The sequence below is a fragment of the Echinops telfairi genome, unplaced genomic scaffold (genome assembly GCF_000313985.2).
Source record: "Echinops telfairi isolate 266 unplaced genomic scaffold, ASM31398v2 ScPeMD7_7412;HRSCAF=8450, whole genome shotgun sequence".
In the NCBI taxonomy this organism is placed as follows: domain Eukaryota; kingdom Metazoa; phylum Chordata; class Mammalia; order Afrosoricida; family Tenrecidae; genus Echinops; species Echinops telfairi.
In genome coordinates, this window is record NW_022111312.1 from 1,772,450 (window position 1) to 1,783,539 (window position 11,090).

The window sequence follows — 11,090 nt, forward strand, 5'->3', positions numbered from 1 at the left end:
GCTAACTGCAGGGGCAGCAGTTTTAAAACGCCTCTGCGCTGGGAGGGGGGGGAGGAGATGGGCCATTCTGTTCTCCTAACAAGTTAGTCTCTGGAACCCACAGGGACAGTTCTGTCCTGTCCTAGAGGGTCGCTATGAGTCGGCATCGACTCACGGCAGTGAGTGAGTGAACGTTAACTGATCACTTTTTGGCATGTGTTTGACCAGGATGGGCTTGTTTGTTTATATCTTCAACATGAGCACGTCTGTTAGTTAATGGCCAGGAACAACGGCCTTGACTTTCTGTACCCCTTTTCCTCCTGCCTTCAAGAAGCAAAGTGTCCTTTCATGTTAATTATCGATTTCACAAGTCGGAACAAGCAGGGTGAAGGTCTTCATGATCTCAGAGGGGAGCTAAGAGACCGCCCTCAGGGGTAGTTCATGGGCTTTGTGGATTGGGGAAGGGACATATGGGTTAATGGGTTAATGTTGGACTGTGGGCTTGGGCAGTACTGGGTTGGGATGTTTTCTTGATGCGCACTTACCCTTTCTATAAAACTCTCTTATACATGAGTTTCTGTGGATTTGTTTCTCTAAAGTACCCAGGCTAACATACCTGGGCTCTCTGCCTGCAACCGAATGGATCTGAATGGCTAGGCCGGGGAGGCGCCCGGGAGAGTAGTTGCTTAGGTCCTCAGGTGATTCCAACGATCAGCCTCGTTTGAGAGCCGAGGGTTTGAAGACTCAGCCCCAGAGGCAAAGGCCAGGTTCCAAGCCTGCTGTCTTCAAGCGGTTCTGACTCATGCAGCCACAGCATGCTTATCATACATACATCCTAGGGTCCAAGGAGCCCAGATGGCGCAGTGGCTAAGCACTCGACCGCTCACCCAAAGGTGGGTGGTTCAAACCCAGGAGCCGCTGCTTCCCGGTGGAAAGGTGTTTGCTTTGGAAACGCTATAGGGAGTGCTACTCAGTCCTTGAGGGTGGTGATGAGTCCGGATCAACTTCAAGGGCATGGGCTTAGGGGCCACAGGGGTGAAAGGAGGGCTGCCCCATGAACTCATGCAGAGTCAGTGTTTAGAACCAGTTCTTGGACACAGTTGCTATTCTTGTTACTGTTGTTGGATAGCCCCACCCGGGTGGGCTCTGTCCGATCCCCGGCTGGCACCTGGCTGAACCGAGGAATGTTCTGTCTCCCCAGAAAGAAGAGGTGAGGAGGAGACACATCCGCCTGCACATGGAAGGCGCCCTGACCGCCCGGGACAAGATCGGGGTGCAGGACTTTGTGCTCCTGGACGCGTACACCAGCGAAGCGGCCTTTCTGGACAACCTGCGCAAGCGTTTCCGCGAGAACCTCATCTACGTAACCTCACTCGTTTCTTAGTCGCCTCCCCGTTTCCACAACCTCGGTGCTCTTGAGCCACACGCGGGTAGCTTTTTAGGGAGGCTGGCCGGCCTCACGGGTCACACGGTGGGCAGTCGGAACCACCGGCTGCTCCACAGGAGAAAGACGAGGCTGTCAAGATTGACAGTCTCGGGAACCCCCCCGGGGCAGCTCTCCTCGGCCCTCTGGGGTCGCTCTGAGTCGGAACTGACGGGGTGGCAGTGAGGTCGGTTCTGTCGGGAGGTTAGCCTTCAAAGAGGGATGCTCAAAGGCTGTTACCAGAGTCTCTCGGGGCCTTTCTGATAAGGCAGCTCATGCCACCAACCACCGAGGTCCCACTTAAGCCCAAGGATCCCTGCTGTGGTGCAATGGTTAAGCGTTCATTTGCTCACTATGGAAGGGAAGCCCCCGCTCTGTGGCCCCATCACGATGAGCTACAGCGAGGAGACCCGGTAGGACTGCCCTGCCTGTTCCCCCGGAGTCGCTGTGACTTGGAATTGACCTCCCCAGCACACCGCAAGCCCTACCAGGGAAGCTGCCCGATGTAAACGGGCAAGATCAACCACACCATATATTTATCATGAAAGCCTTTATTAGACAGCCGGACCAAGAGTAGGCTAGAGCCTGGAAACCTCTCGATCCAGAATAAGGAAATCCCAAACTTTTTATAGTTCCAAATAGGGCGCTGGCTTACAGGGCGGGAAAGTCTAGCCCAGGTCGGCAGGGTCCCGGGGTTGGAGGGAACAGCACAGCTGCAGGTGCTAATTCAAGGTTTTAGATTAAGACAGTGTACTTTCCTTGTTAATTGGGCAGACAGGGTTTAGACTAGACATCTCGGAAGAGTCCAGGTCTTCTCGGGGGAGCTGAGAGGGAAGAGGAGAAGGTGGACTAACAGCTAGCAGGGATTAAAGGCCGTTTGAAACAAGATAGATTTCCTCCTGTGAAGTTAGGTGGCTACACTGTCAACGTCTGTGGCTGGAAGGTCCAGAATGCACTTGGGGCCTCCAAAGCCCTGAGGGTCCTTTCTCCATCTCTGCCCTGCTGTGCTTTTGTATTTGCCGTAGAGTCCCGGGGGCACACTTTACAAAACATAGTAACGAAGAGCTTTATTGAGAGAGAAGGAAGCTCCCACCAGGGAGTCACTGCTTCCCACAAGAGGAAGCCAGGCTGCTGGCCGGCTGGAGCTGGACAGCTATCTTTATACAGTGCAACCAGGAACTTTAAGGCATCATGTTTTGATTGGTGCTTGGTATGGGAAGAGTCAAGGCAGGTTCTCTGGAAGCAGGGCTTCTGCTGTAATTGCTTCGTAAAGTGTATGTGGGTGACGGGAGATTGGATGCCACGTATCTTTGCAAGGGTATCACAAGCTGTTTACGCGGCAGATCATTAAAGAACAGAAGGTGAAACAGCTACTGGATGGGAGGTGCTGGCTTCCTCCCACCTTAGCAGAACCCTTGTGCTAGCAATCGAGACCGAAAGTTTCATGGAAGGATAAGACACTTCGCAAACCTAGGAGGCACACCGTTACCCAGGCTGGGTGCCACGGTTCCAATCACGGAGAGAGCTGTGAGAGTCTACCCGGGGAAGCAGGCTGACCTGGTGCCTGCCAGAGCCAGGGATCGGAAAAGAAAGTGGGTGGGGGTGGTGCCAAAAGGGTTGTTCAGCTAGAACCTTTCTTGACATAGCACAGTAGTTACCTACGTGTTGGGCTGCTAACTGCAGGGGCAGCAGTTTTAAAACGCCTCTGCGCTGGGAGGGGGGGGAGGAGATGGGCCATTCTGTTCTCCTAACAAGTTAGTCTCTGGAACCCACAGGGACAGTTCTGTCCTGTCCTAGAGGGTCGCTATGAGTCGGCATCGACTCACGGCAGTGAGTGAGTGAACGTTAACTGATCACTTTTTGGCATGTGTTTGACCAGGATGGGCTTGTTTGTTTATATCTTCAACATGAGCACGTCTGTTAGTTAATGGCCAGGAACAACGGCCTTGACTTTCTGTACCCCTTTTCCTCCTGCCTTCAAGAAGCAAAGTGTCCTTTCATGTTAATTATCGATTTCACAAGTCGGAACAAGCAGGGTGAAGGTCTTCATGATCTCAGAGGGGAGCTAAGAGACCGCCCTCAGGGGTAGTTCATGGGCTCGTTTTAATTTGAGCTTGGTAAGAGGTCAAAAATGCCTTTAAAAAAATAATGTGTGAGTGATGCACACTTTCAAATCTATACCGCGAGTCTGTCCAAAGGTTTATGGACCTTCTGGGAGCGGCCCCCGGGAGGGTGGTCAGCGAGCGGGTGGGGTGAGCCACAGAGGGCTCTCTTTGAGGACCCTCACAGAGGCGGACACAGCATGTGCTATTTGGTAATGAGAGCTGGTAGGGTGAGGCCTCTTCTATGCTCTGGAACCAAATCCAAGATTTGATCACAGGGGTGGTGTTTCATGCATCCTGTCAAGCAGGCAAAAGCTATGTAAGTCAGATTTCAGTCACCGTGGGCTGGGCTGGGCTGGTCCTAACAGCAAACACTGGATTTAAGTAGGCTCTAGGATGCTCATGGAAGTAGCAGTCAGGACATCAAACGACTGACCGCACTGGGCAAGTCTGTTGCCCAGGACCTCTTTACATGGTGAAGAGCAGGGATGTCACTTTGAGAACGAAGTGCCCTGACCCGAGCCGTGGGTACCTGAAAGCTGGACAATACATGGACACCAGCCTGGTCCCGCCCCATCCTGGGAATCATTGCCAAGTGGTAGCTCATGGTTGCAGCTACCATGTCAGTCTATCTTATTAGAGGTCTTAATTTTTTTTTTGCTAAGATTGAACCCATTTAACAGAAAAATAGGTCCTAAATAAACTCCTTTTTTCAAAATAATTAAACCCAAAACTCATTGCCACCAAGTTGATGCTGACTCATGGTGACCCTATAGGACAGGGTAGGACTGCCCCTGTGGGTTTCAGAGACTGTATCCCTTGACAGGAATAGAAAGCCTCATCTTTCTCCCACGGATAGCTGCTGGTTTCGAACCGCTGTTCGCAGCTGCAAACTTGCAGGAGCAGCCTACTGCATAACCACTCCGCCACCAGGGCGCCTACTTCAGATATATTTAGCTTGTGATGTTTTTGAAAATACACAAACCCCAACCAGTGTCCTGGGAGGGGAGACATCAAGGCTTATTTATGATGTGGTGGTGGTTTTTGGAGCCTCGTTTAGTTTGCCAGCAAGTCTCTAGTTTTAAACATAGTAGGCCCTTCTAGTTGTAAAGGACCTAAAAACTGACTGTTGGTTTAACGAGCTATTGTTAAGAATGTCTAACCCCAAGTAACATACTTTGCAGAAAGAGTAATTTATGTAAATCAAAGGAGTCCCCACGCCCACTGGTAAACTTCTAGACCCCCAACCCACCCCCCAGTAAGCACACACCAAGGAGCCCTGGCTGTAGGGAGTCACACGTTGAGCTGATAACTGCCAGGTTGGTAGTTCAAAACCACCAGCTGCCCGGTGGGAGGGAGCGTCTCAGAAAAAGACCAGGAAAGCTCTACTCTGCCTTACAGGGTCGCTGTGAGTTGGCATCAACCCTTTGGGATGAGGTCATTGTACTCTCTCATGTAGGGTGGCTATGAGTGAGAGTCAGCTGAGGACACAGGGTAACGTGGACACTGAGAAGAGAGGTGTCTTCTGGGAGCGTTCTAGTGGCTGGCTCAGAGCAGACATTGGCTGGCTCTGATTGGCCCATTGTGGGTCCTGTGTGCATCTCTGAACCAATCGTGATGGCTGGACAGGAGCGGTGTGGTCCTAAGACCCACCTTGAGCACGGAGCTATGGAAAAGGGCTGCTCAGGAGAGCTGGTTAGAAGTATGGGACATTGGTGCCAGAGAAAAAAGAGAAGTCGCCCCGACTCTCTATGTCTCTTCCCATCCGTACACATACTGACCCACTTGACCAGAAGTCTTCTCATCAAAATTCTCCCTTCTAGAACTCAGTTTATCTGACACTCTCCACTTACCACCATCCCGAGTTGACTGGTCAATTTTCACGTAAGCTCGAGAGAACAACTCCATTGAAAAAGCCCTCACTGCCATCGAGTCTAGTCTGACCCAGGACAACCCTATAAGGTGGACCTGCCGGTCCTCGGGGGAGCAGAGAGCCTCCTCGCCCCTGTGTGTCGGCTGGTGACTTCGAACTTCCAACCCTGTGGTTAGCTCGATAACGTCATAAGCCACAATGCCACCGGGACGGAGTGTGAAACTCCACAGGCTATGGAATTCGGGGGAGGGGGGGGCATTATGGAAATGATTTCATTTTGTTGAGATCTGTATTGGCTTTGGCTCAGCGTGAATTAGTCAAACGGGTCTTCTTGAAGCTGTGTGGTGGTTGCGTGCTTTATTCGGTACAGTGAAACTCAGGTTCCCAGAGGAGGCTATCTGGCCTCTCCTAAGGGTCACTCTGAACTGTGGGCCTCCACAAACCCAAACGCACTGCTGTGGGTTGATGCCGATTCAGAGCGACTATAGGCCTGGATGGAGCTGCCCCTGTGGGTTCAGAGACGGTCGCTCTTTATGGGAGTAGAATGCCTTGCCTTTCTCCCAAACTTTGGAAGTAGAAAAAAGCGGGGGTGTGGGGGGGTTTCTTAATTGAGCTTCTTTGGAAGTAAAAGCAGAAATAACATGGGGTAGAGAAATGTGCGTGGGGTGATGAGACTGCCGTGGTTCAAACGAGACTCAGGGCCTCAGATTTCAACAGAGAGCTTTCAGGAGCTACATTCCGCCCTGGAAATGTAGGTTCTCATTGATGGAAGCAATGCAGAATTTTAGTCCTGATGTCGTTGTGGGCGCTTGAGGCAAGTCCAGCTCACGGAGACCCTGTGGGACAGAGCTGAGCAGCCCCAAGATGTTCCCCCAGCGGACGTCTTCACAGGTCTCCAGACCTTTCTTCTGCGGGGCCGCCAGGTGGGTAAGAACTGCCAACCTCTTCGTGTAGCGGTCCAGCAAGTAGCTGCTGTGCCACCGGGGCCTGCTCTCTACTACAGTTCTCTGTTTGCCCCGTAGATGAGAAATATCTGTTGGAATGTTTTTAGCGAAATTGAGTGTTGGCGTGACTACTCTCCAGCGCTGAAGACTCTCCAGTGGATCTGGGCCCCGACAAGCCCAGCGTTGGAGGATGCTGGGAGTGCCAGCACCGACAAGCTCGCGCCTGCAGAGTAGACCCGCTCCGTGGAGGGTTTCGGGCTGTGGCCTTTCTCAGAGAGATTGCCAGGCCTTCTTTCACTGTGCCCTCGCACTTGGTGCCACCCAGGGACGGGAGCTGAATAGGGATGTATTCAGGCCCAAAGAAACTGTATTACTCCGGGTAGACCAGAGAAACAAGTCCAGAGACACTGTTGTGTGTATAAGAAAGAGTTTTATAGACAAGAGCAATTGAATATTGAGAAAACATCCCAGCCCAGTCCAGATCAAGTCCATAAGTCTGATATTACCTCATATGTCAATATTAGTCCTTAAATTCCTCTTCAGACTCACGCAACACATGCAATGACGCCGACTGCAGGACGATCACAGGCCAGTGGGTGGAAAGTCTTGTGGTTCCAGTGGCAGCAGAAGCATCTCAGTGCTGGCAGGGGTCTCCACGTGGCTCCTTCAGCTCCAGGGCTCTAGCGCAGCTCCATGTGTCTTCACAACAGGAATGTCTTGCAGGGAGTGAGTGTGTGTCCTGACTCCGGGGAGCTATTTATCTCCTTAGCTCCTCCATGAGGTCATCCAGCTGTGACCTGAGTGATAGGCTACACTCCGCTTCACGCGTATAGTCTCAGGTCGACCCCAGGTTATGGAACTACCGCAGAAACCTGAAAGTTTGTTTTCTCTATATGAGCTCAAAGATTCGTTCATTCATAAACACATTTCAAGACGTCTTCTGCATGGGACAGGATGACAGGTGTGTGTCGGTCGTTGCTCAGAGCGAGGACTGGACGCTTGCAGGTGACGATCTAGGATTTCCACCTTCAGTGTGGATGACCACTCAACGTCCTCACCAGGGGACCAGTTGGTGGTGGCATGATCAATGGAGAAAAGACGGCAGTTGCCAAGGATTTGTTTGTCTCGCCTGGACCCACAATTGGTGCCAATGGAGGCAGCCGTCAAGATCCAACGATCCTTTGCCCTGCCTGTGAGGGCCGCTGCCAAGACCTGAAAGTGCTGAAGAGCAGGGATGTGACGTCGAGGCCGGAGATGCTCTTGACCTAAGCCATGGCGCTTTCCTTTGCCTCGCGTGTGCGTGAGAGTCGGCCATTGCGTGAAACAAGACAGAAGAAAAACCAGTGCCTTGAACGGCGACGAATCTTGGAAAGTACCCTGGACTGCCGAACGAAAAACCAAAAACCGATCTGTCTCGGAAGAAATACAGCCAGGAGGCTTCTTAGAGGTGAGAGGAAGGCCGAGAGGTGGTCTCACGTACTTTGGACATGTTGTCAGGAGAGACCAGTCCCTGGAGGAGGACGTCCTGCCTGGGAGTCACGGGGCAGCGGAACAGAGGAAGACCCTCGAGGAGATGGACGGGTGGTAGCTCAACAGTGGGCTCCGAGGGACCCCGGGGAGGAGGGCTCAGGACCAAGCAGGGTTTTTCCAGTTGGACACAAGGTCTCTGAGCCGGCGCGGACTCCATGGCACCTCGACGCTACAGTAATTAGTCCTTGAACAACTTGTGGACATGGGTGGACTCTGACATCGGGACCTGAAGAGATGGCCACAGCTGCTCAGCGTTAGGGGGCTCCTTTATCAGCGGGGGTGGTTGGGTGGGGGCTTCCAAAAGTGCGCGGAAAGATTCCATTCTCTTTTCATTCCGTTCTTCCACGAACTTTTACAACTCCCTCCTGCACGCCCCCTGCTTCCACCCCGTGGCCCGGGAGCCCCTTGGGCAACAGAAAGCCATCCCTTGGGATACAGTTTCCAGCCCTGGTGGCAGAGCGGTTCTAGGTTGGGCTGCGAACCGAAAGGTCAGTAGTTGGAGCCCACCAGCCGCTCTGAGGGAGAAAGATGAGGTTTTCTACTCCTGGAAAGAGTCTCTGAGCCCCACAGAGGGGGCAGTTCGACCCTGTCCTATGGGATTCTTACGAGTAGGCAGTGAGTTTCTCTCTGAGATGTGTGTGTTGCTCACATATAAAGGCGTATTTCAGGCAGGTAGTTCTGTAAGGGGAGGGGCTCCACCCTCCATTGTGTTTTGAACAAAAACCCCAGTTCTTGCTTGATCGGAAACTCACCCCCTCTCTGCCATCCTGTCCCCCCACCCTTTCCTCACTGGGTCCTGCCACTCCTGCCACCAGCCTGCCTACCCCACCTTTACTCCCAGCGTGCTCCTCCGCCCCCAAATCTCAGTCCAGATGTCACCTTCTTAAAGCACCCTTCAGCCCAGGGAGGCAGCGCAATTCTGTCCCCTAGAGCCACTAAGACTCAGAAGTGACCCCACGCCAGCACGCTGGCTGCCTTCCTCAGTCACTGGCTCTCGCCCCGCCCTGCACACACCCTTCTTACCTCTTCTCTGGGATCCCCTGCTTTTTGCCCCACCACCACCACCCCTCGCCCCGTGGAAACCCCACAGCAGTAGGTGCCCCCATCCCCCATACCTGATCTCCACCTGGGCCTCACGGGAGCCACCGGTGTGAGGGTCTTCTGCTGTGGCTGTTACAGCAGATCCCAGGATCCCTGACAAGCCGATTGGTCCATCCCTCTAGACATACATCGGGACCCTCCTGGTGTCCGTGAATCCGTACCAGGAGCTGGGGATCTACACCGAGAACCAGATGGGGCTTTACCAAGGGGTCAACTTCTTCGAACTGCCCCCACATGTGTAAGTAGCACCCGCAGAGCCGTCGTCCTTGGAGTTGTGTCTACCCCCCCTCCCCACACCCCCAAAGAAAAACACATGGATGTGCTATAAATCAAAACCTGTCCATACAGTGGTTAGGGCTTGGCTGTTAACGATGACGTCAGCAGGGTGAGGCTGCCTGCCTCTCCGTGGGAGCGGGAGGTGTGATCTGCTTCCCTAACCAGGGTGGCGTGTGGCAGCCTTGGAAGCCCATTGGGGCAGGTCTACTCTGTCCCATGACCCCGATGTGAGTGAGCTTGGGCTTTGGTCTAATGACTGATTATTATGATTTGGATATGGGCTGTCTTTGCTGTGTCAACGAGATGGCCCTCCTGTAGGCTGTGTGTAGAGTCAGGAGCCCTGCTATTTAAGAGTTGAGCTGCTGACCCATAAGGCAGCGGTTTGAAACCACCAGCCGCCCCGTGGGAGAAAGGTGAGGCTTTCGACTCCGATACAGATGTACAGCCTGGGATACACCGGGGCAGTTCTGCCCTGTCCTCTGGGCTCACTCTGCGTTGGCGTGAACACTATGGCAGTGTGTTTGGGTTTGGGGTGTTGAATCAATCTCTAACAAGACCTGGCAGGAGCAAATTAAGGAAGCAGAGATGTGGTAGCAAGGACTCCAGGAGAAAGAAAACATTTTAATAATGATGGTGGCAACCCATGGACACAGGTGCTCGAGAAAATTGATGTGTGATTGTTATAAGAGCTGTAAGAGCCCCCAATAAAATGAATTATTAAAAAAAAAAAAGGAAGCAGAGATGAGGGAAGACACATGTGCCAAACCCAACTGCCCAGCACATCACCACGATGCCACCCGGGCTCCTGATAGCATTGCCAACTCCTCGACACCAGTGCCGTCCATCATGCCGTGTAACATCCCCAGGGTCTGTGGCTAAATGTTCCATCCATCCAGTGGCACCTGTGGCATTCACGTCCTTGTTCCCAGGGTCAGCACCATCCGTGGCCGTGGTTTCCGTGGTTGCCAAACTCGGTACTCCTTCAACAACATTGTCAGGTGCTGGGGAAGCGATTGATGCGCGCTGACCCCGAGTGACATCGGAGCTGCCCCCCCAGAATTTCCCAGGCTGCCATCTCTCTGGGAGCACATGGCCCCACAGAGCTTCTGGCTGGGTTTGAACTGCCAACCTTCCTGTTCTCAGCTGAGCGCTGTGGCAGTGTGTTTGGGTTTGGTGTTGAGAACTCTCCCATGCCCACCCCCGTCCACTGATAAGCGTTGCTCTCTGCATTTTGCCATTCTAGAACTTTCCCCTCAGTGGAACCACGCCACCCAACGGGCCCTTCTGGGTTGACGTGATTGGAGTTTTGTGGTCTCGTGGCCCCTGTGTGTGATCTGTGAGCTCCTAGCCCTCGGGCCAGTCTGGAAGCCGGGCACCTTGTCCCGCTCTGCTGGGGGTCAGAGCCCAGGAGATGAGTCCTGACACGGCCGCCCGGCCCCCATTTCTGCCCCCCCGGCTCCGCAGCTACGCCATAGCGGACAACGCATACCGCCTGATGTGCTCGGAGCTCAGCAATCACTTCATCCTCATCTCCGGCGAGAGCGGGGCGGGGAAGACAGAGGCCTCCAAGAAAATCCTCCAGTATTTCGCCGTGACCTGCCCAATGACGGAGTCCCTGCAGATCGCCCGCGACAGGCTGCTGCTCTCTAATCCCGTGCTGGAGGTAGGCGGCCCGGGGTGGTGGTGGTGGAGGGCCACGGAGGGGGCAGAGCCCAGGAGGTAGGCGGCCCGTGGTGGTGGTGGTGGAGGGCCACGGAGGGGGCAGAGCCCAGGAGGTAGGCGGCCCGGGGTGGTGGTGGTGGTGTGTGTGTATGGCGTATGTAACGGGTAGGGCTGAGGAGTCGCAGTCCTGGGCTCTGCTC

At 53.7% G+C, this 11,090-nt stretch overlaps 1 protein-coding gene across 1 annotated transcript in view; it reads left to right on the forward strand.

The window, feature by feature from the left end:
• Positions 1-1,201: 1,201 nt before the first annotated feature.
• Positions 1,202-11,090, forward strand: part of MYO1H (myosin IH) — a 54,324-nt gene continuing 44,435 nt past the window's right edge. Inside the window, exons 1-3 of the mRNA XM_004709646.2 lie at positions 1,202-1,342; positions 9,075-9,190; positions 10,693-10,891. Coding sequence (XP_004709703.1) covers positions 1,217-1,342; positions 9,075-9,190; positions 10,693-10,891 — 441 coding nt within the window. The 5' untranslated portion in view covers positions 1,202-1,216. The remainder of the gene's footprint in view (positions 1,343-9,074; positions 9,191-10,692; positions 10,892-11,090) is intronic.